Source organism: Aspergillus ambiguus (assembly GCF_047715705.1).
Source record: "Aspergillus ambiguus strain CBS 117.58 unplaced genomic scaffold BDV59scaffold_4, whole genome shotgun sequence".
Classification (NCBI taxonomy): domain Eukaryota; kingdom Fungi; phylum Ascomycota; class Eurotiomycetes; order Eurotiales; family Aspergillaceae; genus Aspergillus; species Aspergillus ambiguus.
Window position 1 is genome coordinate 88,934 of NW_027395517.1, and position 27,659 is coordinate 116,592.

General features: G+C 53.1%; 11 protein-coding genes across 11 annotated transcripts; 4 read left to right on the forward strand and 7 right to left on the reverse strand.

Moving 5' to 3' along the window:
- Positions 1 to 3,511: 3,511 nt before the first annotated feature.
- On the reverse strand, positions 3,512 to 5,794 carry BDV59DRAFT_210151 (MFS transporter; the record flags this gene model as incomplete). The annotated part of the gene is made up of 8 exons (XM_073695540.1): positions 3,512 to 4,077; positions 4,130 to 4,334; positions 4,382 to 4,444; positions 4,605 to 4,944; positions 5,009 to 5,053; positions 5,099 to 5,316; positions 5,398 to 5,509; positions 5,564 to 5,794. 8 exons carry the CDS (start codon positions 5,792 to 5,794, stop codon positions 3,723 to 3,725), a joined length of 1,569 nt encoding a protein of 522 aa, XP_073551186.1. The 3' UTR covers positions 3,512 to 3,722.
- Positions 5,795 to 8,582: 2,788 nt separating this feature from the next.
- Positions 8,583 to 9,844, reverse strand: BDV59DRAFT_198806 (SMP-30/gluconolactonase/LRE family protein; the record flags this gene model as incomplete). The annotated part of the gene is made up of 3 exons (XM_073693225.1): positions 8,583 to 9,095; positions 9,148 to 9,625; positions 9,678 to 9,844. 3 exons carry the CDS (start codon positions 9,842 to 9,844, stop codon positions 8,583 to 8,585), a joined length of 1,158 nt encoding a protein of 385 aa, XP_073551187.1.
- A 976-nt stretch (positions 9,845 to 10,820) lies between these two features.
- On the forward strand, positions 10,821 to 12,494 carry BDV59DRAFT_198807 (sugar porter family MFS transporter; the record flags this gene model as incomplete). Its single annotated transcript, XM_073693226.1, has 2 exons — positions 10,821 to 11,066; positions 11,127 to 12,494. The coding sequence occupies 2 exons, from the start codon at positions 10,821 to 10,823 to the stop codon at positions 12,492 to 12,494; spliced, it is 1,614 nt and encodes a 537-aa protein (XP_073551188.1).
- An 878-nt stretch (positions 12,495 to 13,372) lies between these two features.
- BDV59DRAFT_198808 (putative COPII vesicles protein Yip3) lies at positions 13,373 to 13,897 on the forward strand (the record flags this gene model as incomplete). Its single annotated transcript, XM_073693227.1, has 1 exon — positions 13,373 to 13,897. The coding sequence occupies one exon, from the start codon at positions 13,373 to 13,375 to the stop codon at positions 13,895 to 13,897; it is 525 nt and encodes a 174-aa protein (XP_073551189.1).
- On the forward strand, positions 13,446 to 15,345 carry BDV59DRAFT_106349 (uncharacterized protein). Its single transcript, XM_073686532.1, has one exon. The coding sequence runs from the start codon at positions 13,924 to 13,926 to the stop codon at positions 14,995 to 14,997; it is 1,074 nt and encodes a 357-aa protein (XP_073551190.1). The 5' UTR covers positions 13,446 to 13,923; the 3' UTR covers positions 14,998 to 15,345.
- Positions 15,314 to 17,182, forward strand: BDV59DRAFT_170622 (Frag1/DRAM/Sfk1 family protein). Its single transcript, XM_073688440.1, has 4 exons — positions 15,314 to 16,143; positions 16,195 to 16,464; positions 16,528 to 16,733; positions 16,786 to 17,182. Exons 1-4 carry the CDS (start codon positions 16,061 to 16,063, stop codon positions 16,998 to 17,000), a joined length of 774 nt encoding a protein of 257 aa, XP_073551191.1. The 5' UTR covers positions 15,314 to 16,060; the 3' UTR covers positions 17,001 to 17,182.
- On the reverse strand, positions 17,183 to 19,100 carry ptyA (putative tyrosine/serine protein phosphatase). The gene is made up of 5 exons (XM_073688441.1): positions 18,262 to 19,100; positions 18,175 to 18,211; positions 18,043 to 18,122; positions 17,787 to 17,981; positions 17,183 to 17,705 (listed from the first exon to the last, which is right to left on the reverse strand). The coding sequence occupies exons 1-5, from the start codon at positions 18,378 to 18,380 to the stop codon at positions 17,204 to 17,206; spliced, it is 933 nt and encodes a 310-aa protein (XP_073551192.1). The 5' UTR covers positions 18,381 to 19,100; the 3' UTR covers positions 17,183 to 17,203.
- BDV59DRAFT_170628 (beta galactosidase jelly roll domain-containing protein) lies at positions 18,496 to 19,100 on the reverse strand. Its single transcript, XM_073688442.1, has one exon. The coding sequence runs from the start codon at positions 19,015 to 19,017 to the stop codon at positions 18,544 to 18,546; it is 474 nt and encodes a 157-aa protein (XP_073551193.1). The 5' UTR covers positions 19,018 to 19,100; the 3' UTR covers positions 18,496 to 18,543.
- Positions 19,101 to 19,110: 10 nt separating this feature from the next.
- Positions 19,111 to 21,877, reverse strand: BDV59DRAFT_170632 (glycoside hydrolase superfamily). Its single transcript, XM_073688443.1, has 3 exons — positions 21,442 to 21,877; positions 20,315 to 21,391; positions 19,111 to 20,249 (listed from the first exon to the last, which is right to left on the reverse strand). Exons 1-3 carry the CDS (start codon positions 21,857 to 21,859, stop codon positions 19,702 to 19,704), a joined length of 2,043 nt encoding a protein of 680 aa, XP_073551194.1. The 5' UTR covers positions 21,860 to 21,877; the 3' UTR covers positions 19,111 to 19,701.
- Position 21,878: 1 nt separating this feature from the next.
- BDV59DRAFT_170636 (uncharacterized protein) lies at positions 21,879 to 25,097 on the reverse strand. The gene is made up of 4 exons (XM_073688444.1): positions 24,611 to 25,097; positions 24,468 to 24,551; positions 23,105 to 24,406; positions 21,879 to 23,049 (listed from the first exon to the last, which is right to left on the reverse strand). The coding sequence occupies exons 1-4, from the start codon at positions 24,678 to 24,680 to the stop codon at positions 22,064 to 22,066; spliced, it is 2,442 nt and encodes an 813-aa protein (XP_073551195.1). The 5' UTR covers positions 24,681 to 25,097; the 3' UTR covers positions 21,879 to 22,063.
- Positions 25,098 to 25,134: 37 nt separating this feature from the next.
- On the reverse strand, positions 25,135 to 27,607 carry BDV59DRAFT_106444 (putative MFS transporter). Its single transcript, XM_073686533.1, has 8 exons — positions 27,257 to 27,607; positions 27,060 to 27,196; positions 26,609 to 26,998; positions 26,047 to 26,556; positions 25,592 to 26,000; positions 25,370 to 25,537; positions 25,255 to 25,321; positions 25,135 to 25,182 (listed from the first exon to the last, which is right to left on the reverse strand). Coding segments are annotated over exons 1-8 (1,728 nt in total). The 5' UTR covers positions 27,303 to 27,607; the 3' UTR covers positions 25,135 to 25,181.
- Positions 27,608 to 27,659: the final 52 nt, after the last annotated feature.

Here is a 27,659-nt window from a genome sequence, read left to right on the forward strand (position 1 = left end):
AACATACCAAACTCCAATGAAAAGAAAATCCATCCATCATGTCAACCTCCTATATGGAGCACTATGTCCAACCATCCCATAAGGCAGGAACTCGCCTGCCATGGTCAGGGTTCTTCCACCAGGCTGCTTATTGAAGGGCGTGTTCTAACAGGCGGTATAGCGTCTCCATGGAGGCAATAACATTGGATAAATCAGAAATGATCCCATTGAACTCTTTTTTTTTTTTTGTGGGGGGTTGTTGGGGGGGGTTGAGTTTTCTTGGTATTAGAGATGGTAATACTGGATATTGGGAAGAGATCTTTTTTGAAAGTATGGATTGAAACTATAGAATAACTCGAGTAGGACTACGTACCAGCAGTAGGAAGACAATACTTGCGCTACAATCGGGATTTGAGCCCAAAGAAAAACTTGTTAAGAGGGTATGCAGGGGGATAAAATAATCAACAAAAATACAAATCGAAGCGGATAAATATAGCCAGGCACGTTAGAATATCTATTCTATTAAATTTGGAAATCGTTTCTTCCGGGGTACAATAAACTCAGCGTGGACACTACCCTACCTGGGTGCCTAGGTACCATTATGAGTAAACCAAACACGAATAAGTGAAACTTACATGTGCCATTGGCAACCCGCTCAGAGCTCGCGACGAAGAATCTAGTGGAAAAAGGCTTTGTCCCAGGGAAGACGCTACTGTACAGGCGTGCTGCGAGATAGCTCTCCCGCTCCTGCCGGACCACTTAAAGTGCGAGGAGATGTCAGCTAGTACCTATGCTGGATGGGACGCGGACTGCAACGGTCTTATCAAATATTGCTCCAAGGTCCAGGTTTGTCTTCTCGCGATATTCTAGACGTATTGGTCATATCTCACATTATCTATAGGATAACATTGGTTTTGATTGCGTCGATCCAGTGGATAGTAGCAATAGCTAGAATAATGTCTTCGTGCGAGTGAATTTTATTTCTCCCATTCTACTAGGCTGGGGTGATGTTCGCGATGAAAGAGCGAGGTTGGATGGTGGTGATTCTTCTGCAACATTGATGCATTTTAACCCAACCTCAACTTCCAATTTCTCTGAACACTATGTAATATATACATAATAGCATTAATCTATATTGCTTATCCGAAATTAGGGAGGAATCTATAAAAAGTAGTATCTTTCATAAGCTCGCCTGGAAGGGGTTCTCCGCCCTTAAAGGTTCTGGAATACGGCCGTATGCAGCAAATAGATTAAAGGTAATTAAGAAAGAATAGCGCGTGAATTTATGATCCGGAATTGGGTTCCTAGTATGATGCTTTGGCGAATTGACCAAGTCTCCAAATCTCAAGTTCTTATCCCACCGTTATAGATCCTCTCGGATTGTACCCGATGAAGCTAGCAATGAATATAGCTACTACTTAGCGGAAATAATAATGACTAACAGCATAAGTGGCAATTACTTTGGATAATTTCGTTTAGGCTATCAACCGGAATCCTACACGGTGAATTCACAGACAAGGAAAACCACATATATGGCTAGAAGAACAGCTCCCATCCAGCGGTCCAAGTCCAGGAACACAATTAACGTGAGGAGCGCAGATGAAACCCATACCGACGCGCCTTCAAGTGGAGTTATGTGGTCTGATATCGTCTGTCCATCCTCTGTAGTAAGAGCCACCACACCGATACATAAGGTGAGGAGGAATATATTGCTACCGGCCGTATTTGCAAGCACGATCCCTTGGTGACCACGGGAACCACCCATTATAGCAACGAGTTTCTCCGGTAGAGTGGTGGCGATCGATAAAATCGTAAACCCGACTACAGTGCCAGATAATTGGAGTGTGTCTGCAATTGCGCTTGCACTCTGGGCTAGAATATACCCAGATAATGAAAGTGAAAGCAGGCCGACAATCAGTTGGACTATATGGTGCGTTATAGATCGACGACCGTTACCGTGCGTTGTCTCCGACACAACATGGAGTCCTGACTCGACGTCGTCGCTGTCGTTGTCGCTGTCACTTTCACTATCAGATAGTTCTGGAGCATTCATTACTCCGCGATAGATTGCGAAGCCGATGGAGGAGAGATAGATTATGAAGGTCACAACAAGAATCCCTCCAGTAACGCGGTTTAATTTTCCAGCCCATGTCAGGCCAACTATAAGCGTAGTTAAACATAAAAGAATAGCTGTGTAAACTCGGGCGCTGTGGTCAAATTGGATCCGGCCTGGACCTGCGTGTGCTAATAAACCCAGGGAAAAGGCGCCGAGTATATTAGAGATAGTGGAACCCATAACATTCCCTAATGCGAGGGTTCCACGTTTTTGTAATATCGCTGCTATCACGACAGCTAACTTAATATTGTAAGCTGAGTATACCTCTACCCGAGTACCTTAAGAACGCATTACCTCTTCATATTCAGCCCCTGCGGTGAGAAGAGCGATAAGTGTCTGGGAAATACCCAGACGGCAGGCAAGAATAGCTGTCTGGTCAACGAATTTGTCTGCACCATACTCAAGGACAAACAATCCGGCCACCAGGCAGGCGCTGTTGTAGCAAAGTGAACTCCAATCAATAGAAGACATTTGCAGGAAGCCTCAATTATTCAGCAGTGCAATGAATGGAGGGGGTGAAGGAACGCGGATTGCGAGATTTCCCATGATTTTATTAAGGATAAAAGAATGTGCCACGTCTCAGAAAAGAAATTTGTTTGTCATGTTAGTTTCCATCCCCTGATTCATTCTGAAACTCATTTTTTGATTGTCTGATCTACAAAGAAAATTCAGATATGGCCCGTCGGCTTTCACGAGAGGACATTGGCCCCCTAGCCTAGTATATAGCCGTTGAGATGCTCTCCTCTGCTAGTATTTGATAGGTAGATGGTGCATATAACTAATCTATCTAGATATAATGTCATAATGTAGAGAAAGAGAAATCTATATTTTCATATCATCGCCTCAGCCGCCTTGCATCTTGGTAGATAGGTCAGATAGATATATAAGGACAGCGGTTTCTCACCTTACGTATACACTTCACCCTATCTGGGTAATTGTGCATACCCGTTAGAAGATTTCAACTGGATATAATACATACCAACAAATCCGATATTTTTTATCGCCATTTCATGTCTTATATCGGCTCATCGTTTGGCTGGGAGCAATCCATTTGTGGTAGCCAAGGCATGAAGAGACTGGGATGCTCTGGCTTCTGAAGTGAATCAAGAGGGATCAAGGGATAGCAAGGAGGGTTCGCATTTTGAAGTCGACATAAATGGTAGACACCCTTGCGTATCGCAATCACCAACCATCATGGATGGGCGCCCTTAATGTTAAGTAAAAAATCACACTCATAAATCGAGTTTGCTCTTGCACCGTATAGTCTCCGAGTCAATCATGCCGTGAATGGAACATACCTCGCTTCTCTAATTGAGTAGAACCATGTCGATAATTTTATGCAACGAAAGCGAAAGACGAAACCTTCCACTATTCAGCAAAAGTACTGGAATGGCACACCTATCACATCAGGAAGCGGTTCTAATATTAACTTCTCTTAGGTGCATCGAATCAATAAACTATCCATTACATGGTCGCTTCTATATAAGCAATATATTAATACTGCGCTGCATGAGTACTTTCAAACGATCCTTGTATGAAGATTTGTTCGATGATTTCCCTCCCTTCAGGGATATCCGTATCTGTGCTGTCCTCACGTCTACCTGCAAATGCAACTAATATCCATAGCTCAGTCGTAATTGTGTCCAGTAACCGCACCCCATATGTATACACCCCAGCTTGCCAATATAAGCGCAAGCATCGCGCTGAAACAGCCAATAGAGATATGTCTTGTCCGTCGGTAGTTTCGCACAAAGTGGTGGTCACGAAGTTCGGCAAGGAGACGAGGGCCATCAGTAAAACGTCGTTTACGTGACCACTGCAGTGGCCCGAAATCATTGCCCCACAAAGCTGCTACGAGTATAGCAAGCGCGATAACCATTGACACCACGGCTAAACCTAGATAGACGTAGTTAACTCGATGATACGAGTCGTTATCTAGATCTTGGAGAACTCCAGTAACCAAACGTATAATAATTCCCATCCTGCAAATGATGTTAATACCATTCTATTGTATGCCGGATAGTCAGAACCCACGCATCATGGGAGGTCAATCTGAAGGCACACGCAGTGCCGAAGACAGCCTCTTCCCATATTATTGTACGGATACTGTCGACCATAATAGTCGAAGTCGTGCCTTTCACAATACCATACACTGCAAAGCTTAAAGCAGTCCCAGCTTTTGATAGTGCAAAGTTTAATAAAAGCATGCCGAGAAGCAGGAAACTCGCCAAGAAGAGCACTAGTCATAATTAGTCTTATAATGAAAGACGCATGTACCACACTCACTAGCAAAGACACGCTTTCCATAACGATCAAGAAAAATGCCGAGTAAGGGGCACAAAACGAGCCCTAACAATAGCTTGTTAGCCAAGCGTATACTGTGGTATTTTAATTTGAAACGCATTTAGAGAATACTCTGAAACAATCGAGATGGAGAACCATGTCTGGCAAGAAACCATGCAGGCAGATGTATGCCGGACTCTATCAAGATATTCAGGAACAAACTCACCTCCATATTCGGATACAGCACTGTACCACCCGGCAGGTACTGGATCAACATTGAAACGTTTTTGTGCCAGTTCAGTAGCATTCTGACTGAAGACTTCACTGGCAGCTGACTCGAATGTCGAAAAACCGAAGATTGCCCATAACATCCATGGGAACTGGAATATCTTCTGGAAATTAAATTTTTCCTTGGACATCCTGAGATTATCGCCATTAGCGTCATCCATTGGTGCGTCGTAACGCCGAGCACAGTATCGATCTAAAAGCCAGAATAGTAGTGTTACAGCGTTTCCAAATATGCTGATAAACGCTGCAACCCAAAAGCTCCATTCAAAGCCATATTTCTATATCATTGGAATAAGTCAGAATTGAAGGATAGGTAAGAAGTAATAGTCTCTAGGGATCTACCTCAGCAATTATATTAGCTGTGGCTATGCCAACGAAGCCACCAACCTGATAGCGTCAGTTAGATGTTTCTATCAGTGAGGGCATGGCTACCTTTCCAAGAGCGGATTCGATACCAAGGGTCACTGCAAAACCTTTCCCTGGTGCAAACCAAGCAGAGAACATTTTGCATTGAGATATTTCTGAAAAAATTTGACCCACTGAGAGTATAATTTTCCCCGCTATCATGAAGTCGTACGATCTGATCGTTGTGGCTGTAGCGAGAAGTATTGCCCCAATCATGAATACCGTTTGCCCATATACCAATGATACTGGATGAATAATTTACTAATCAGAAAAATAAACTGATCTTCGGAAAATAAATCTGAGGGAGTAATTCCAGATGAGCTTACCAGACCCACCGACTCGATCTGCCAGAATTCCGCTTGGGATAATGAGCACAGTAGTCATGAAGTCCTCACTACCTTCTAAAAGGGAAAACTCGGTATTGGAGATATTCATTTCCTAGTCGATAGATGAGATTAGGGCGTTCGATTCGAGAGCCATCAGCAATCTTACCTCTTTAATGGTGCTTTTAAGCGCCCTTGAGACGCCAAGGCTCCATTGCCATGAACAACTGATAATAGATATGAGGCATATGGCGACCACTTTCAGATGGAGGGGGATGGGCTTCGTCTGATTTGCAGCCGCTGATCCTTCAGCGAGATTGTCTGATGTGTCAGGTGTACTCAGTCGAATCCTTGAGGAATATTTTGAGGTACATGTTGGGGGAACTATGGATGTGGTCATTTCGAGCTGCTCTACTAAAGTTATATTACTAGAGGTATGCTCTGCGCGTAAATATGCTGTAGGTATTTGCTGTTTTGTAGGGAACTGGTGGTACTCTCGGGCCTATATATACGCTTACTATGGGATCCAACGGGAAGAAGTATCCCACGTAAGTTCCACCAGTATCAGAGAAGGATCTATGCAAATATCTTGAGGGGAAATGTTAATCTTTGACTTTATAGGTTATTGAATAGATGATCAGCGAAATGCGAATTAAACCAAAGGTCCGGGCTTACCGCCAGCAGTAGGGCATGTCAGGGTATGATGGCCGCAGACTGCTTCGTTGAGCACCAGTTTGATCTTTGGGCATGAACATTTACCTCGAGCTTAGATTAAAACAATACGCTTAACATAAGCTCTAGGCTATACAAAATCTAGATTTACTAGTATAGATGTTTAATCTCAATCTACGAAGAAATTGTGTTTTTAAGTCCAGGCCGTACCAGATACTCCCGCAGCCAATTATCATTTGAATGGCCCTAGCAACACATAAAGACATGAGACCGATGTCATGGAAAAGTATTAGACGAGTCATCCACTAGGACATGTGCATGTGATGGAGCATTATCAATCCGCTCTGTGCTATGGTACACTTGGCGCGTCTCTAGCTAGCCCAGTTCACAATGTCCTGACCGCCAAACCCCTCATCCCTCATGTACATACTCCCGATCGATCTTCGTTGGGTGACAGTCATTGCTCTCTGGAGACTTTTCCATGCTGATTGGCTATTCCTGCATGCGGAATATGCGCCAAGTCCGTGGGAGTTGTGATCTTGCATAGTCTAGGGATATTGTCCGGAAGATATCTAAATCCCGAACCCCACTCGAGAAAACACGAAGATAGCTCCCCAGTCCACGGAGGCAAGCTGCGGGCTGGACACTGAACTTGGAGTATGCAGCATACACTACAGCTGCCTGTATAGTGGACCATTCTCAAACTGCTTCGATGGAATGAACACGGACATGTGTAAAATTATGAATGAGTTTGTATATGTTCTTGGAACTATCTTCACTGACTCAGTAGCCGGAAACCATGCCGACCTGGGTTTGGACTTAAACTTAGGCACCAAGGGGTGGGCATGATAGCCCAGCTAAGATATGTGAATTAGCTATCCACATTAAGTAAATTATTAGAGATTGAGTCAGGCAACCCAACCCAACCACCCCCCCCCCCTGGGGAGCCTGTTCAACCCCTCTCTATTTCAACGCATCTGAGATAACTGAGAGTTTGAAGCTGCACAGTGCACTGCTAAAGTCCATCTCATTTTTTCACGGTGTTCATTCATGAAATGAGATAATATGTACGGCTGTTTGGCTTCTAATTCTCTGTGCTTTGTCTAAAATATGTTGAAATTAACCATACCTAAGTCTTTTCGCAATATTTAATACCGCCTGCGATGGCAATGTAGTGATTGACGCTATACTATGATTAATGAACAGAATTACCAATGGGGCGTATGAAGTATTTACCACCAATGGACTATTCGAAGAGTATAGCCATGTTTGTTTTATTGCGGCTCTAGATGTGCGGCCAGTAAAGTCCCGGAAACATATCGTAGGGAATGGTTCCTCCCTCGCAACTTCATACTCAATTACATGTGCATAATATGATTGTTCAAGATTATCCAGTACTATTATGATACTAGACCTGCAATGTGTTGCTTGGATAGGAGAATATACTTAATACAGGAAATATTTGCATGGCTTCTGAGTAGATTAAATATCACTTCTGTTCCATACTCTAGCAATCGTAGTGAGAAATAAAACACAAGTACAGAGCAGTCCCCTGAAAGCATCGTCAACACGAAAGTGGCCATTCAACGGGTGAGCATATGGACCACACGGTCTTCAGTCATAGTCCCAAATGTAAGACCAGGGCTGGATTCTGTCTATTGTGACTATCAATACATAATGATTATAAGTCCTTCCGTGGATTAAAATGGGTGCAATCATCGATCTTAGAACTATGATATTACAAGGGTTAGGATCTTGCTTTCTTCAGACGAATTGAGCATAAATATAACAAACGAACGAGAATTTCGGCACACAAATTAAAATATAAAGTATGACACAACGTCTGCCATTCAACTCCCCGATTCAAATGGGTCTTGACATGAACCGCCATCAAGATGTTTAGGGCAGACAAAAGGTCATGAACTGTACAAGATAGCTATATCTCAAGGCGAACCATCCCTGTCCATACTTAGCAAGTATCGTTGTGATCAGAACCACCATCCTGACATGCCCATCCACAAAATTCGAGAATCTCAATGTCCCCGTTCTCTCCTCCCAGACATTCGAAAAGAGTGTGCTGGACATGATCGGGATCGCCCAGCATGTTCGCCTCGTCAAGGGCATGAGTAATTTCGGGGCAGTAGTTGCCTACTACTTGTCAGACTGCCGGATTCTAAGCTGGCAATGCTTACGCTTAGCACATATCAATTGACAAAAGGGTACGACCGCAGTAGTTGAGGCGTTCCTTGCAGTTGTCTGCGGCGGCAAGAGATACCTCTATTTCCGCCCCCAATCAGATTCCCAGATTTCCACTGAGGCACTGTCCAATTAAGGAGGCTAGTGGGTTCCGAAGAAATGTTCGGTAGTTGATAACTCCGGTGCCTATAGAAAACAAGGCTCCCTCATCGACACCGTCCTCCAACCAGATTCGATAATGTAGCTGCTACATTTTATGTACGACTGGAAATACACAGCATAGATATGAAACCCGCCCAAATCCTGCAATACAAGCAGTCTCACCACTCCCGGTCCAAACGATCTTGGATCCCCTTGACATGCCACACTCCACCCTTCCCAACGATCCACAGCTCGTGCTCACCAAAAGCAAGGCTTACTGCCAGATTTTCTCCACCCCCGACGCGGATCGTCCCGAGAGTGAATCCAGTGTTCGGGTCGATCACATCGACGCCGTCCCCCGCACCGCAGAAGATCCACCCGTTTCGAGAGACACGGATGCCATCGTAGAAATATGACACTGGGTTGTTCAGGAGTCGTCTATTTGACAGGACTGATCGAGAGCGAGAAAGGTCAAATGCCCACAATTGTCTCTGTCCGTAAGGATTCTTGTTAGACGGCCGAAACTCGGACACTCCTGTGTCCGGGATGTAGATCGTCTTGCCGTCCGGAGAGATGGCGACACCGTTGGCATTTCCATCCGTAGTGTATACAACCTTCGAGCGGAGGGTTGATCTTTCAACAAAGTACACCGATGGACTTGTCGGGGGTGTGAAATCTACAATCTCTCTGCCCTGTCAGGCTATTAGCATCTTCATTTTCCAAAGTTGGTAAACTTGCACGAACCCAGCCTGACTTTGAATCGGTCAGCCAGAAGTTACCATCCCTATCCATCTCTAGGTCGTTGAAACCGGCAAATGGCTGCACCAAGAAGTTGTTTAGGACAGTTTCCATCTCCAGCGTTCGAGGATCAATTTGTACTACTTGACCGGTCTGCTTATCACCATATCCATCGGTCACCACATACATGGACTGGTTATAGTAGACACAGCCATGGGCGTTGTATGTTGGCGGCTTAGTGGTGACTTTCTTCAAAGTGTTCGTAGCAACGTCCAGCATGTATTGCCATGAGTGGATCCCATCGACGCCTCCTGGCGGGCCCCATTCAACGAAGAACAGCTGGTTCGTATCTTTGATGTAACATGGTGACTCATGAGACTGATAGGCCAGTTGTTGAACATGGTCGACGGTTGCATTAGGCCCGATAATATCCAGAAACTTGGGGTCATACGCGACAAAGTCGGTCGTGTTGAGATAGGAGAGGCTTCCGTGCTTTTTGTCAGCTGGGAATGGGTATGGATCGAACTATTACATACGTCTTGCTGAGCTGCTCATCTCCAATATCTGTAGTTGCCCATGGAGCCTCGGTAAATGTTCGATTGAACGGGCCAGGGAGGACCGCAAATGCTGTCATGGATAAATATGCCCATTTTGCCAGCGAGTTATTGAATGCCGCTGGGAGAGAGTTCAGATATGCAGCCATAATTGCTCTCGCTTAGTGAGCAATGAGTAGACTTTGACGCAAGTTTACTGCAGACGGTAGGCTTTCCGTATAGATCTGAGGAGTGGAGAAGTATAGTAGGTATTTTATGGCTCGCGGTACTACAGATCGCTCAGTTGACTCTCCAAGCGACGCAAAACCACGCGGAGTGCTCCATGCGGGGAGACGGTAGATCATCAGTCAATTAGAAAAAAGTCTTGATGAGTGGTATGGGGTCGAATCCTTAAGGAATGTCGTTTCTCTCTTAGACGTACTAGATATGTACACCAATGCATGCAGCTTCTAATGCGTCGTAGGGTCTATAGCCGTGCTAGCTAGGCAGATAGTTACAAGTTTGCTATTCACTAATCAACCGGGAGTATTTGTGAACACTCTATCAGCCAAGCAGAGGGATAGGCATACTGCAGAAGACTTGAAGCCAACATTTTGTCAAGTTCCGCGACAGCATAAGCCTATACGAGTAGAAAAGATCAAACTTTCACTACTGATATGAAGATGTGCACAGGATGACAATTTCCCAAGTTCCTTCTTGACTGGCCGGCGTAGGTAGCTCCCCACCCGGAACACTCCGTGATACTGCAACTATATCCGTTTTAAGGCTCGGAGTAGTCCCAGCATCAACAATACGCTTTCCACCAATTATCCAGTCACGGATGCATGATTTATACTAGCACTTAAAACCCCCTCCGGAGCGCTCCTCTTGGATACTGATAGATCGTGCACCCCATGGGGTCTCCGCAATAACCTGGGGTATGGTATCTCCACGTCCTCGGGTTTCTCCTGCAGCCCGCTAGCGACACACCATGTCGTTAAACACGACTATATCAGGCCATGTTGGTCGAGCATGGACGATAGAGTACTTAGGGAACTCTGCCCCCGCGCCGTCAGGTCCTGGACACGACTCTTGCTGTACACTTCTCCTCCGCTTCCCAGGAATTTGTCTGCTTCATTAGGCATAATGGGCGCCACAGGAGGTGGTATTTCCCGCAATGCTTTCAAACGTGTCCCCGCTGCTGCGAAGAAGCCCTACATCTGGCTGGCAGTCATCTGGGCGTCGTACTGTGGTGGCTTGCATGGCTTCAACACGGCCAATATCTCCGGCGCTATGAGCTTGGACCCTTTTGTGCGCGACTTCCACTGGACGGATCTCGGTGAGAAACAGGTGTCGAACTACTCAGGCTGGGCAGTGTCGTCTATGCTATTGGTAAGTGGTGACACATGCACAGAAGCCATATAGCAACACCCAGTCTAATGGATAGCGTAGGGACAAACTCTGGGAGTGCTTCTTTCTGGTCCCCTGGGCGAGCGTCGAGGTCGGAAGCCGGTCATAATGACCGCGGCCATTTTCTACACTATCGGGGGCATTCTGATGGCCGCAAACTTGGGTTCCTTCGCCGAGCTTCTCGTCGGTCGAGTCTTCTCTGGCCTTGGGTCCGGGTTCGGAATGACGGTCGGACCCGTGTACATCTCTGAGATTGCACCGCAGGAGCTACGGGGCATGATGACTACGTTCTACAATATCAATATCATGGGCGGGGTAGCCGGGAGCTACTGGATCAACTACGGCTCGCTGATGGAGATACCGAGTTCCAGTAGCTGGCAATGGCGGACTACCTTCGTTTTGCAGCTCATCCCGTCAGTAATGCTGTTCATCGGGTGGCCCTTCTTCCCGGAGAGCCCCCGTTATCTCATGAAGCGCGTGGGCGTCCAGGCTGCACGACAGAGTCTCTCGCGCCTGCGCGGCGGGCTGGACGAGACAGACGCATACTTCGCCCAAGAACTTGGCGAGCTGTCGAGCAAGGTCGATGTGAATGCAGAGCAGCCGAGCGGCCTTCAGGAGCTCCGAGGGTATGTAATGCAATGCGTGAATCACGCGCCGACACGGCACGTCCTCGTCTTCGTTCTCCTCATCCAAACCTTCTTCATCATGTCCGGCGGCAACTCCATCACATACTACGCTCCCACTATCTTGAAGTCCATCGGCCTCAATTCGACGCAGATACTCCTCTTCACCGCCGTCTACGGATTGATCAAGGTACTCTCGGTGCTCCTGTACGCTTTTGTGCTGACGGATCGCTACGGGCGACGGCCGCTGCTCCTGCTGGGGTCGTCCATCAACGTGATCTGTCTGTTGTATCTGAGTGTTTACCTCGGGGTGGCAGATGTGTCGGATAACGCAAGCCCGTCGCCGGCGGCATGGGTGGCGATCGTGGCAATCTGTCTCTTTGCGGTTGGATATGGATTTGGGTGGGCACCGGCGTTCTCGCTGACGGCGTCGGAGATCTGTCCGACGTCCATCCGGGGCACGACGGTGTCCATCACCTTCACCTACCAGAACCTGTTGAACTTCGGGATCACACGAGGATTCCCGAATATGATCGTGGACATGAAATCATTTGGGCCGTTTGCCCTTTTCACGGCGTTCACCGTGTGCGCGACGGCTTGGGTGTTTGTGGCGTTTCCCGAGTGCAAGGGTCGCAGCATGGAGTCGGCCGACACTTTGTTTTCCCTGCCGTGGTATCGCATAGGCTTTGAGAAGGTTCCGGGGAAGGAGAGTGAGGGGGTCGAGGGGAAGCAAGGGGAAGATTTGGAGAAGGAGGGCGGGAGTCGACATGTAGAAGTTGCGCGCTGAGTACGAAGCAGTTCGTCGGATAATTACATAAGTTGTTGACAGCGAGAGTGGTATTACGTAATTATGATCCTCAGGCAGAAAGACTTGGTCAGGCATCAAAAGGCGGTCAACCCGACGAATCCGGTATGCATCCACACGGATGGAGGGAGGGAACTTTCAGGTCTGGAATACGACAGCCCACGGCCTGATGGACGAATCCAACGGGACCGCAGTGATTTCTCAGAGATCCACTCTGCAGCTGAACCCGACGTGGACCAATAATGGGACCTGGTGGGAGGAGAGGTGAGGCGAGAAAGGATGATAAATTGATAGTTCAGACGGAAATGCCGGGGGAGACGAATCCCTGTCTGGGGCCTGGGCGAGAGGGGAACAGACGTTTAAGACGTCTGGCCCTCCTCATCCTGGGAGAGAATGTCTTCGCAGAGAGGCAGTATCCAGGTAGAGACCGGATGAAGAAAGGCGAGATGGACTGACGGCCGCATTGAGTTGGTCTTGTCTTCCGCTCTCAGAGGTAGATGAAACCGGTGGAGGATCTGGATGCTTGATGCTGGACATTTCGTCGTTTCTTCATAGTTCTCTCATAATCTCCATCATCTTCATCTTCATCTTCATCCTTCTCTCCCTCTTATCCTTCTCCCTAGGGAACGAGTGGTTTAGCCACTCGAGGCTGTTGATCGGCGGGAGCCAACCAGAAGGCGGCAGAAAGGGTCAACGCCTCTTTTTCTTCATTTCGGCCAACTAAGCCGCTTTCTCTCAGCCTCATTCTTTCTTCCCCCTTTTCTGCCACGACTCTCATTCCACACATTCTCTGTGCTTCATTTCTTCACCTTCGCTCCTCCTCTACCGTTCTACACTCTTCAATTCATCGTACCCTCACCATGAGCCCCATTCAGATCCCTCTCGATGCCATCACCTCGCGCTTCGGCGAACGGTTCAACAGCGTCCGCGCTCAGTCGCTGGGCACGCGCTTTGCCAACCTCCGTCCCGTGTCCGAATTCCTCGATCTGAAGCGTCTGTCCAAACCCGCCAACTTCGGCGAGGTCCAGAGCCGGGTCAATTACAACCTCTCCTACTTCTCCAGCAACTATGCCGTCGTCTTTGTCATGCTGAGCATCTACAGCCTGTTGACCAACCCCATCCTCCTCTTCGTCATCATCCTTGTCACGGGCGGTCTCTACGGCATCGGCAAGCTCGGCGGACGCGATCTGGACCTGGGCGTCGCGCGCTTCAACACCTCCCAGCTCTACACCGGTCTGTTGATCGTCGCCGTCCCCCTGGGCATCTGGGCCTCTCCCATCTCCACCGTGCTCTGGTTGATTGGAGCCACTGGCGTGTCCGTCTTCGGCCACGCCGCTTTCATGGATAAACCGATCGAGAATGCTTTTTCAGAGGAGGCGGTCTAGGTGGTCGGCCGCGAACTCCTTACGGGATGCCCCGATGGGGAAGACCACCCGGGGCACGACTGGGGAGACAAACCGGGAGGCGGATGGCTCCATGGATGGAGGCCGGCGACGCGCGGATCGAGGAAATTGGGAGTGAGGACGAGCTGTGGTTGCGGGAGGGGCGTGCCATCGCGGCGAGGATGGACCGGGACGGCCGCTTTGGATGGCCGCGTCGGATGTTGGACTACGGTGAGGAGTTCGATGACTCGGAGTCGATGGATGGGACAGAGTATGACTTGTACGACGATGCGGATACCACCGTGGCCTATGCGGTGCAGTTGGCAATGAAGGACAAGGAGGAGTGGCTGGTGGAGAAGGCCTTGGAGCGGATCCGGCGCGCTCAAATGCTGGGACAAAAGAATGTCCGTCTGTCCGGGCCGGAGCTGGAGGCCCTGGAGCACAAGCGGGCGCAGCGGAGTTATAGGACGACTCCGGAGAGCCTTACCCATCGAAACGCCGCCAATGGTAGCATGCCGATGACACCGCGGGGCAGCAATCATACCTCTCCCCGCAAAACCCCCTACTCCAAGGGAGAGGGAGCCAGGGCCTCTGGGATGCAAACGCCCCCACGATCGGGCTCCCTACGAACGGCCTTCCCCGCTTCATCGCCGCGATCGCCACTGCAGACGCCTTATTCCTCCCCGCTTACTCGGTCCCCGGTGTCGACGAAAAGCCCAACTCTTGGCCGGCCACTACCGGATGATCCTCACTGGGTACCGCCCCCATATCAGATCTCTCCGTCATCGTACCTGATGTACAGCCCGATGGATCCGCTGCGAGGATCACCAGGTCACCCGGGCATGGCCCCGTACATGACCGGCTATCCGTCTGCGGCGGCTTACGGTGAGCGCTGTCCTCCCAGCCGACGACATTCGGTCAGATCTCGACATACCCCACCCGCATCGGCGTCGGAAGATGACGAGAGGAGCGAGTCGGACGGCAGTGGGGATGAGGTGCAAATGGTGGATGTGGTGGAGCGCAAGGTACCTCTGGGTTCGCCCACGCACCAGACGGCCCACCGCGGGAGTCGTCAACGCCGCAAAGCGAATCGTCCTCGCTGAAGCCGTGGCCAGTTCTGTGGGCTGCGGACACGATCTCTTTCCTATTCGAAGGCAACGCGAACGCGCTCTTTGGTTTGACTTTCTACGTGCCCTGTGTTTGGGTTGGGTGGGATGACCCTCAAAGGAAAAAACGTAACGGAGTTTAGTATAGAAGGCTGGTTCTGGGCTTGATGGTTTCGCTTCTACAGGAATTATTGCATTCATACGGATTCTAATAAAGCTGCTGCCTTTTCCATCGAGGTCTATAAATAATAACCTTAAATACCGGATGACGTCGACGACGGGGGCAGTGATGATGCCATCAGCGGCGTCCCATGGATCGCACAAGTCAATCTTGTTTTCAAAAATTTACTTTACTATTCTATTCCCTCCAGTTCTCTCCGGTGATCCTCATATGTAAATATCCTCCAGGTAATAATACCCAGGGAGGTCGAGGGACTTGGCGCCGTTGATGTACATCACCAACGCCTCTTATTATTAAGATCGTTCCACTCCCACCCGACTCTCTCTCTCCCTCTCTCCCTTTTTCGTCCCTTTCCACCCCTCCTCTACACCATCTCCTCCTCTGCCCCCGCCGCTTTGCCTCCCTCGGTGGCTGTGATCTCCCTCGACGGCTGCCTGGGATTCCATTCCACTCCGTCTCGGATCGACATTTAGGCATAATCCTGTGAGTGTCCGTCTCAGCCACATCCGCCGCTTCCGGGCCCTCCAATTCGTTGCGCCGTGTCTATAATACCTTCGCCTTGTCCTTGCGATTGTCGTCGCACAGAAGAATAATATAAGACTAATAAAACCGCCGTGTCAGATCTACGTCGCTGTCACTCGCTTTTCCATATTATTCCATACTCAGGAGAGTCTCCTGTCGGTCGCACGTTGACCGATACTCTCGTCGCATCGTCATCAAACGCAAAAGGAAAAAGAAAACTACCACCACCATGTGGATTATCTCCTTCTGGATCTTCCCCCTCATATCGGCTGGCATGTGGATAGGTACGGATCACTCGGTCCCCGACGCGCCCAGACGAACACCCTATTAACCTTCGATTTCGTCTTGCCCGTAGCCATGCTATTGGCCTTGCTAGGTAACTGGGCGGTACAGGGGACGCCGGTATATGAAGGTAGTATGGAGACAGGTCAGACCATCGCGTACGTTCCTGTGCCCCATCTCCGGTGGATTACTCACTGATGCGACCTCAGATATATCTCCGATCTTGGCGCGCAAGGCCTCAAGCCGCTGTTCATCACCGGGAGTGTCATCACTGTTGTGTTCCTCGATCTGTCCTTCATCGCCGAACGCTGGCTCCGCCATGCCGGTCAGTTGGTGCCCAACAAGGGCTGGTTTGACAAAGCCTGCGCCATCGGCTCCATCTTCTTCTCCATCGCCGGCGCTCTGGGTCTGATCTTGCTGTCGTGCTATGATACCCTCCGCCATCCGACCAAACACGACGGGTTTCTGGTCATGTTCCTGTACGACTGACCCTCCTCCCCCAGTCCCTGTACCGTGCCTCGAGACCGACTGACACACCGCAGGGTGGGCTACCTGATCAGCGCGATCCTGATCTGCGCCGAGTACCTCCGTCTGGGAATCTTCTACCGCTCAAACCACCGGATCCTGCTCGCCAGCTTCATCATCAAGGCGTTCTTCGTCGTGGTGGAGATCGCCCTTGCCATCGCCTTTGGCGTGCTGGGAGGCCAAGGGCCTCAGAAGCGAAATGCCGCCGCCGTTCTGGAATGGGGTACGTTGCCGTCGCGACTCTACCCGTTGACCGAGACTGACTGACCTCCCAGTGATCGCCCTCATTTTCACCTTCTACGTCCTCTCCTTTGTTATCGATCTGCTGCCGTCGGTTCGTACCCGCCGCCATGTCCCGCAGGGCGAAAAGCACCTGCACGCTGGACATCCCGAGGGCCCCGTGGCCGCCGAAGACGGCACCTACGAGGAGCCGGTCACGCTGGATTCCGCGGGCCCCAACGCCAACTACTACCGCGGGGCTCGCATGTAAAGTTTTCTGTATTGATTAGTGTATTGCGTTTGGGCTAGGGCTAGGGCTATAGAAGGTGGCATCGGGGAGTCTTTGCTTCTATTGGACATACTATCGATACCACTCTGTTGACTGTTTCACACGGCGACTGTATATACATAATTACTATTACTTGGATCTAATCCCACTTCATATGCTGTACATGCTCTCCCCAAGATCACCGTCTAAGCAAGCAACGCCCGCTTGATCGCATCCAGCTTCTCCGGCCCAACCCCAACATCCCGCAGGTACGCCTCGACCCCGCCATACCGCTCGTCCAGATAGGCCCGGATGTCCCGCGTAAACCCTGGTGGACACTTGGTGTAGTCCTCGTTGAGCCCGAGCTTCCGGATCTCTTTCATGCGCTCCTCCACCTCGACGACCAGCTCCGCCTCCGACCGCACGTAGTCCGCCGCCAGGGCGTCCTCGGCCACCGCCCCCGTCAGCAACAACAACAGCAGGATGACCAGGCCCGTGCGGTCCTTGCCCTGCGTGCAGTGCACCAGCACGGGGTACGCCGCGCCGTCGGGCGCAGCGAAGAGCTCGAGGATCTCCCTCAGCTCCGCCGTGCTGCTGTCGAGCGTGTCGCGGCCGAGCCCCGTGAGTCCGCGCGGCGTCATGACCTGCTCGCCGACGAGGATCACCGCGTCAGGCCGATAGCCTGATGCGGCGAGCGCGAGCACTTTGCTAGTCGCCGTCAGCATACCGTACATCCATACACGCATGCAATACTGCCCCCGTATGTCTCGGGGTGAAGGCTGCGCTTACAAGAAATTCCACCAGTCCAGCTTCCACACGAGACTGCGCTCGAACGCCTTCCCCGTGAGACTGATCAGACACCGTCGCACGCCGGGAAGGTCCGGGAGATGGACGTTCTCGTCGCTGACAGGGGCAGACGAGGTCGAGTCGGATGCGCCACCCCGGTCCGCGAGCCGCTTGGCGATGGCCATGTTGTGTTCGGTTCTAGGGCAGTTAGCATCGGCACAGGAACGAAAAGCATTCTACACAAATGTGACGAACGTACGACGAGCGCAGGTCGATGACCGTCGCAATGTGCAGCTCGTCAGTGAGACGACGTTTGTCACGCTCGGATGCGTCGTCCAGCTGTCTAGTCAGTCTCTCTGCCTCGTCGTCGTGGACAGGTGTCGGGGCGTACTCGGGCACTGCGGTAGAGAACGCCTTCTTTCAGAACGCTGGGACTAGGTCAGCTTGCGGTCTGGAGTTGCCAGGCATGGATGCATACTTCCTTCCCACGATGCTGTTGATGGAGCGGCCGACATCGCGGAAGTTGATGATATTGTCGAATGGACGGTCAGGCGAGTCGAGGTCAACGCTGGAGGTACGGGGGTGAGAGGGGGGCATTCTTGGGGATTGAGGGTGGAGGAAGAAAAGGTGAAGATGTAGGTCGAGATCACATGTGTATATGATATTCTCGCTAGCCGCGCGCCAAAGGGGCGGTGACCAACCATCGTCTCCGATCAACTACATACTGTCAACTCAACTTCTACTACCAACATCAACTACCTCATGCATACTCCCCCCGATCCTTCCACCGTGGCTGCAGATAGCTCCAGTCCTGGTTGAAATCAAATCCACTCCGATACTGTCCAAACGTCGCCAGCTCCACCTGGTCCAGTCGTGCCCCCGCCGCCGTTAACGCCCACATGCTGATCGCCAACGTGTTCTCCCCCCGATTGTTAATCACCCCCGGCGGGAACGGGAACAACGTCTGCGGCCCAATATGCGGGAGATAGTGCCCGAACTGGTACCCGTTCATGAACACCTGCACCACCGCCGCCGTGTCGCTGGCCGCCCCCAGCTGCAGCCCGATGGGCACGTCCAGGTCGGCGTCCAGATCCAGCCGGAAGCTCGTTGTGTAGAATCGGCCGGCCGCCCCGGACACCCCGTCCAGCGGACTGCTCGCTATCGCCGACTGCGGCGCCGTGTACCCGGGCAGATGCCAGCCCATACGCTCGCCGTACAGCCCGCCCTCGTTCATGGGGCCACGCACGGGGTCGATGTTCTTCTCGCCGCCCGCGTTGCCCTGGATGCGCCATGACGTGAACCCGCCCCCGTTGCCGCCCACCAGCGTCGCCCCCAGGATCCCCCGCGGGTTCTGCGTCCCCAACGGGCCCTGGCTGTTCTGGTCGTGGCCCGTGTAGTCCAACACGACGGTGAGGACGTTGTCGCGCGCCTTCAGCCTCGTCGCGTTGAACCCGAGCACCGCCCACGTCGAGGTCTTGTCCGGATCGCCCACCGCGCCGCCCACGTACTCCCCGTTCAGCCAGGCTGCCCACCCGGCCGCCACGCCGTTCTGCACCGTGACGTTGGCCGCCGTCGCGTTCGTCCCGTCGAACCGTCCGCGGTAGATCTTCGTCCCCGAGTGGTAGCCGTAGTCGCCCGAATACAGCACCGGCAGCGACAGCGGCTTCTGCGCGTTCACCGACGTCGTCTTGTTGCACACCGTCCATCGGGAGTCGTCGTAGTCCGGGTCGATCTCGGGGAGTGTATCCTGCGCTTTCCACGGGCCCAGCGTCGGCAGCGAGATCGTCACGTCTTCCGCTCCGGCCGCCGTCCCGACCAGACTGCCGTACGCGGTCTTCTTCGTCTTCACCGTCTTTCCGTTCCACTTTACCTTCATCACCCGCTTATCTCCCGCGTACACCCTGCCAGACGTTAGCCATCACGCCCATGTGGTGTGGAATCTAGGGGATGAAGGGGAGAGAACTAACTCGAGAGAGGTGGTGTTGGCATTGTCCCCCGTGACCGCTACGGTATCGCCGTGGATCGACGCTCCACGGACGAGGTACGGGCCCTGGACGAAGATGTGCTGGTCTGGCGAGACCTCCGGCGTCGAGGTCAGCGGCGGCGCGAAGAAGTTCCACGCGGAGGGCTTGTCGAGGAGATAAGCCAGCACGCCGTTGGAGAACTTCACGGCCGTGACGCCTGCGGCCTGCACATACGAATACTCCGTGCCGTGGGTGGTGTTCGAGGCGCTCACCTTCGAGCCGCCGTACACCTGGAAGCGCAGCGGCGGCGCATCCTTGAACACGAATCGCCCCGTCTGTCCGACATTCAGGTAGAACACGAGCACGTCCGTGTCCAGCGTCGCGTACGTCAGTACTTCCGCCGACGAGTACAGCAGCGACGACTTCTTCCCCGCGGTATAATCCGTCACGATGATCTTGCTCTGCCGGCCGTCGAGCTGGATATCCGGGATCGTGATCGCCCCTGTGAGCGGTTAGCGCGCGCCACCACATGTCGAACTCAGGGAACAGGGCGAGGAGACAACATACCCGCAGAGGTGTTTACATTCAGCGCGAAGCTCGTCACCGCTCGCGAGGGGCTACTCGCATGCGCCACGACGTAGAACCCAGCGTTGGTGTCCGGGTTGCGCAGCGCCCAAGTAAAGATCGAAGCATCGCTCGTGTACGCCGTGCCATTCCCTTCCATGTCGGTCTTCAGCAGATCGGCCGACACCCGGGTAAACAAGCCCAGCAGCTTAGTCTGCTTCAGCTTGTCGCGCACCTCGCGGGTCTCGCGCAGCGGCGCGCCATAGTCGTACGAGGTGTACACGACTGGAGCAGCGCTGTGGCCCCAGTTTGTGCCGCCAAACACCATATACAGGTTCTGCAGGGTGATGCGCGAGCCGACGTTGTTCTTGTAATAGACGTCGGCAAACTCCGGCGACAGCTCCGCCGCACAGGTATCGTAAACAACGCCGCCCCAGGGCTGGAACCAGCCGCCCTCGAACTCGGGCACATACTCGGGCTGCGTGAACGAGTAGTTCTGGAACCACTGGTAGTACGTGCGCACCAGGTTGAAGCCCGAATTGGGGTTCGTGCACGACAGCCCGCCGGGGTACGAGTCCAGGCCGTAGACGTTGACGGCGCCGCCGACGTCATGGTAGTCGGTGGACCAGCTGACGGCACGCATCCCCTTCTCGTTGTGGGAGCTGGGCACGACGATGCCGGCGTCGGCGAAGGCCGCGGCGATCTGCTCCATGTACACGACCCGCGTGTTGGCCGCGTCGTACACCGTCTCCTGCAGCTCGTTCTCGTGCTGGTTGAGAATCACCGGCCCGCCGTACGTGATCTGGTTCGCCGCGATGATGCGCCCCACGGCCTCGATCCACGGCCGCCACCGCGTGTGGTATGCCTCGTCGCTGGTGCGCTCGCTGCCCATCTGTCCGTTCGCCGCCCACAGCGCGAAACCCCCCGCCGACGTCTCCGCGTTGCAGTACGGCCCGGCCCGCGCAATCACGTACAGCCCGGCCTGTTGGGCGTAGTCGAATAGCCGCTGGAGGTTGTGCGCGCCAGTCTGGAAGTCGAACTCGCCTTCCGATGCGCTGTGGTAGCTCCAGAAGAAGTAGACTGTCGTCGATCATTGTTAGCTTAGTCTCTCCGGATGGGGAGGTCCGTACTGGAGATGGCGTTGAACCCGTTGGCGCGCAACTTCTGGAAAACATCCAGCCACAGCTCGGGCACCGGGAGTCGCTGATAGTGGAATTCGCCCGAGTAGATGAACAGTCGCTCGCCCTTGACCGAGAGGCTGTATTGGTCCCAGGTGACGGCGGTGGTTTTGCCATTGTCGGTGCCGGATGTCATGGGAAGCCCGGCTAGCAGCCCCAGCCAGAGCCAGCACAGCACGCTAAACACCCGCATGTTGTTCTCGTCTGCGTCAATGGATCTATTCTCCTTGACTCTAGGCGAGGGGCGGTATTTGAAGAAATCGGTCGTCGGGCTTCGCGGTAGAAATACCCCGGTGCTGCATAGGGATTGGCGGATATTTACCTCGAATATATTGTAGACTCCGTAGCATCGGCCGGTTAATAGATCCATCCATGCGGGGGAAAACACGCACCATCGGACAAGGATTCCATTATCATACTAAACACTAAGCCACACGTATTAAAACACACATCCAACTCCGAAGCCTGACATATCCGCGTATGTTCCATTTCTCCGGAATAAACCAAGCCTAAACACCAAAATCCACAACAAAGTACGCATGCACAATAAATACATAATCAGCAGAGCATATAATCACAGATCTTCCGAGAACCGGGACTCGCGGCCCGTTCCAATGCTGGCGCGTTTCCCAATCACCGGTGGCACAGGCAAGCCATGCTCGGTAGCACTCTCGCGCAGCTCCTCTCGTGCCTGTTGCGGCAGGTCATCGGCGGCGATGTGCTCGACAGGCAAGTCGCGGCGGCTCTCTTTGTCGTAGCCCGTCGCCCCGTTCGTCTTGAGCTCCCCGTCGCCCTTGGAGACCATCTTCGAAAGCTTCGACTTCAGGCGAGACCATTCGCCATTCTCGGATCCGGAGCTCGATCCCTCACCACTAAGTCGTTTCTTCTTGGAGCGGAGGCCGGGGACCATGCTCTCATCCACGGACTTCCTCTGCATCTCGCGCAGATCCTCCGCCGTGACGGGGTTCGACATGAGAGCGGCCGCTCGCTCGTTCTCGGGGGCATCGGTGGCCCCTCCACCCGTGGCACTTGATACTCTTCGGTCTTGATAATCCACCGCTTCTGAGGTATCCGCGGCAGCGGACTCCTCCCCTGTGGCAGGGGCGACATCGCGTTCGGCGGATTCGCCGGCTGTGGCAGCTTCGGTAGCTGGAGCTGCGCCGGCGACGGGCTCTTCAGCAGCGAGCTTGCTACCAACAGTCTCTCCCGCCGGAGCGCTCGCGCGGCGACCACTCAGTCTGCCAAACCATGTTTTGAACTTTGATTCGGTCCGAGTCACGGGCTCCATAGTAGTGGGTTCTGCTTCAGCTGCTGCGCCGGACGCGACGACACCGCGGTCGTGATCCGCGCCAGTCTGGGGCACAGTCGTCTCTTTAGGCACAGCTTCCGCTGCTGGCTCCGACGCAGTCTGGGGCTGGGGCTGGGGCTGAGGTTCTTTTACTGCGGTTTCGTCGGTCGTGAATTTCCCAGCCGTGGATTCACGGGTCTTGACACGCTTGGATTTTCTTCTCCAGAGCCAGGATTTGCCTTCCTTTGACCTCAACTCCTGCTTCAAGGCGGCTATCATGCCAGTCAATAATTGTGCACTCAACCACAATGGGGACATTGCACTAACCTTTCTCTCGCTTCTCCTCTGCTCTGGTGTCGGCATCTCGCTGCCGGTCAATGGCCAATTGGCGTTGTCTTTCTTCTTCGTCCAAGCGTTCCTCAAGAACCTTGGCCCTCTCCGTCTCGGCACGATTGGTGATTTCGTCAAACGTGGGTTGGAGTCTGGAACGAGCGACGGCTTCGACATCCGCCATGTCCATATACTTCTGAAGCCCTAGGTTGACCTTGTCGTCGAGTCCGAGATCCGCGTCGATGTTCTTCAGGTCCTTCTGCGCTCTCGCGAGGGCGGCCTCCTCCCACTCCTTCTGCAAGGAAGGCGGAGCGCGGCCCGTCTGCTCACACACGCGCAGCTCCATATCCTGCATGGTCGCGTCGACATTTCTTTTCGCGGCCTCCAGCAGGAGCGCGCGGTCTCGCTCCCTCTGCTCGTCGACCGCATCGAGCTTCGTCCGCAGGCTCGTCATCTGATGACGGATCTCCTTCGACCTCTCCATGTCAAAGGCGGAGGTGTCCGACTCGATGGAGCCTCTTCTCTTGCGAGTGCCCATAGTGGACCGGGTCGGCTGCTGCTCGATGCCGTAATACTCGCGGTAGATCAAGGTCTCGTCCTGCATGCTGGCCAGCTTCTCCGCAGCGCGCTTCTGCGCGATCTCCTGCACGGCAATGGCATGCTGCAACGCGGTGGCATCGGGTTTGGTGACCGATCTCTGCGACTGGGCCCGAACGTGGCCCCTCTTGGCCGCCGGGATGGCGGCGCCTAGCTCGACCGGGTTCGTGTGCTCCGTGATGTCATACATGTCTCGGGACATGGAGACGGCTGCCGCTTGGATCACACTCTTTCTTCTCTGCTCCTGCAGCTCGGGCGAGACGGGCGGCGAGGCGGTGTAGAGACGAGCATTAGCGTTGGCGATGTTCTGGATTCTGCTGGCGGACAGGGCCCCGTCCACGCCCTCTAGCGGATCCTCGTGGGAGAGGGCATAGGCCTCCGGGGGCTCGGATCCGGCCCTCTTCCTGTTACCGTACAGAGCCTCTTTGGCGGCACTGATGGCCTTTTCCCGGACGAGGATGTCTCTGCGGACGTCAGGAGTCAGATCGTCCGCGGACACGTCATCCTTTGTGTCGCTCGCGAACGACACCACGGATTTGCGATTGCGGCCGTGTGCAGACGGGGCTTCGACACGGTAGTCCTGCACGTAAAAGGCCGCCGCAGCTTGCTTATCCGACTCCAGCTGTCGGCTCTTCGCATGGGAAAGCGCTGCGACTGCCGACGCATGGCTGTAACCGGGACGGGATCCAGTCTCCCGAAGAGCTAGAGGCCGTCAGGTCAGTCAACCACGTTCTCTCTCAACATGCGACGCGGGGAATCTTACTGGCCAAATCAATCTTCCGGGAGTAGGGCTCGCGCACCGAGAGTCTTCGCTCTGGATGAGTTACATACAGTGCAGCTGTCGCGGCTGGCGGGCAGGCGATATCAGCGAAAAGGGACCGCGCATAGGAACGATCGAGAGCTTACCTTGGTCAGCTAGCCGGGCTGAGCGGGAGCGCGGGATACGCTGAACGGGAGGCTGTTCGACGGTGGCCATGATAACGAGGGACAGTCGACAACTAGGTGCAGAAAGCAAGGGATCACCGTTGCGACAGGCATTCCTGGATGAAATAGGACGGGCGAAAAGAGGGGGAAGGAAGGCAAAAGTCTAGTAGAACCACGGCGATTGGATGGAACCGCAAGAGATGCACACTGGGATTAGGATGGGCCGGAAGTCTGAGGAAGAAACCCAAGTCTCACTGACGTAGTTGGTACCAGAGATCGAACCGCGGGATACTACTGATCAGCCGTGAATCCGGGGGGAGCTTGGCAGGGTAAGGGCCAGTCGCTGATGTCACGATGTGGCGAGGCGATGGGTTGTTGCAGCCACGACAGGGAGACTTAGGGATGATGAATCTTGGACTTGGAAGAAGTCATGATGTGGTGATTTTTGTTGAACGAAGTCGAAGAGGAGTTGACCTTCCGCTTTCGGCGATGTGATCACCTGATGTCCCAAAACGGTTCTTCTACACTACCTACTGTACGCAACAGACTGTCGTCTAAATAAACAGTTCATATTATTATTATTATTACCTTACGATGATATAGTTGAACAACATGACTAGGCTCACCACAGATGAAGAGCTCGTAGAATATCGTGCCGGGCAAAGAATGACCGGTTGCGTTTGCCGAAGATATCTAGACGTCCGTTAGTCGCTGGCAACACACCATTTCGCAACCACTTACACATGGGGATGCTCAGCACGCAGATGGCCATCTGGATACTCGAGATCGCCAGGAACGCCGGTCTCACCCCGTTCGACACCAGCCAATCGTAGGCAAAGAACGTCAGAATGAAACTGAACATGTTCTTGAAAATCAACATGCACGTGAACGCCTCGATGGTGATATGTCCTAGGCGTCATCAGTAATCCACCCAGACGGTTTCTTCTCGAGGGGTTCACTCACGATAGGCGTCCACAATATACAGTGCACTGGCCACAGCGCCCATCACCATGCCAATGATGACAAACGCAAAGAAAACATCCGTCACGAGCCATCCGTATCGTCCCACGTCCTGCGCGACGATGCCAAAGCCGTAGAGCCCAATACCGTTGAAGACGAGCTGGAAGACGACCAGCAGGATGCGAAATTCGGGCTCATATTTGCCCCCGTTATGCTTGATCATGACCTTGTTCATGGAGTCCGACAACACGCCGGACAGCACCAAGCCCAACAGTGAGCCAATAAAGGCTCCGGTGTATAGATACCCGGTTTGGACCTCATTAAACCACAGGGGAGGACCAAGAAAGATCGCCGCCAAGACGACCCCGATAAACACCGTCCATCCGATGATGACGCCTTGAACCAAGCATGCCTGGATCGGTTAGACGCAAGGCAGGAGCAGTTGCGATAGGACTTACCCAGAGGATCGCCGGTTGGAAGAATAGAGGAAATGGCCTCAAGAGAAGCTTGAAGAAATTCTCATCTGTTTTGCGGCCATCGAAAGGCTTCAACGTTTGGAGGTAAGACGCCTTTGCCGGAGCTGATGCGATCGGCTGTGGGCCGTCCTCCGAAGCGTCCTGGGCCGGTGGCTCTCCGTTGGTGGTTGGAGACGGCTGCTTCTGTTCTCCCGCGGTCTGGCTTACATCGGAGGCGGTATCTTCTCTCTTCGGAGGCTGATCTTGGTGCTCCGGTCCGACAGTTGATTCATCGGGATACTCGAAATCGGCCCGTACGTGTTCGGAGCGTCTGAAGGCGGTTTCTGGGATGAAAAAGAAGGTTAATGGGAGTGCTGCGCCAGCGAAGATGGCCACAAAGTAGAAGGTCCACTCCCAGCCAAGGGCATGGGTGATCTTGCCGGCGACGACGGGCGTCAGGAACGCAGCTCCAAATAGGGCTACGTTCGACAGAGCCATCCTTTTGCCACGTTCCTGTGTCGCTGAATTAGCTATGGCTCAGCGGGGTAAACCAGGGGCGCCATACATGCACGTAGAACAGATCACCCACACAGGCATTGACGAGGGCTTCAAAGGGCGCTAGAGCGACACCTTGGAAGATCCGGGCCCAGAGGAGACTCTGGTAATTCCCGGCACTAGCTCCGGCCCAGGCCGAGCTCGCTACCATCAGGATGTTTCCCAACAGAAATAGATGTCGCTTCCCCCATACTCGTGCGGTGGGAACGATCAGAATCCCGGACACGCCTACACCACAGAGGTGGTAACCGGTAAGAAGCGCCACGGACGTGAAGCTTTTACCGTAATGGAGGGCAATGGTGACTGTGTTGGAGGCCATGAGGGAGCTCGTTGTCGCGCAGAGCACGGCAACCAGCGACAGGACAAACAGGGTGACATCTCGCTTCCAGAGAGGCCAGTTCTAGCGGCGTGTATCCATCAGCGATGATCCAGGTTGTCTTCCAGAGCGAGTCTGGACATACCAACGGGTCATTCGGGTCGTCACTCGGCTGGGGGACGAGAAGGATCGGTACAGTACCGGAGCGGTCATATTTGAGGGTGGTGTCCAGGATGGGTTGCTCGGCGGAGGAGCGTTCTTTCTCTAGGATATCCGACGTACCTGTAGAGATGTCTGTTAGCGACACGACGACAGGCCAAGGCGAGAAGACAGCCAGTTTACCCGGTACGTGGGTCAAGACGTTATCCTCCAACACCCCGAGACCCATGGTGACGGTGCGAGCTATGATGAGACAGGAACGAGACTAGAGGATGATTGGTGTTTAAGTGTGCAGGACGTCATCCCACCCGGACATATCAGCCCAACGGCAAGGCAACTGCAGCACGCTGTAAGGGCGCACGAGGGATGAGGAGGGAATGGCGGCGGTGGAGGGAATCGATGACCGCGGTCCATGTCGCACCGCCGCCAGCCACTGTTGGATGCGGAGGCGGCCTATCCATTCCCAGTCGGGTCGATCATCCTCGATCATCACGGATTAAGTTTGCTCCAACTCTGATACCTCGGTAATTTGCCAGACCAGGGATTGTGATTAAAATACGAAATACCCATGAGGTACACATACATA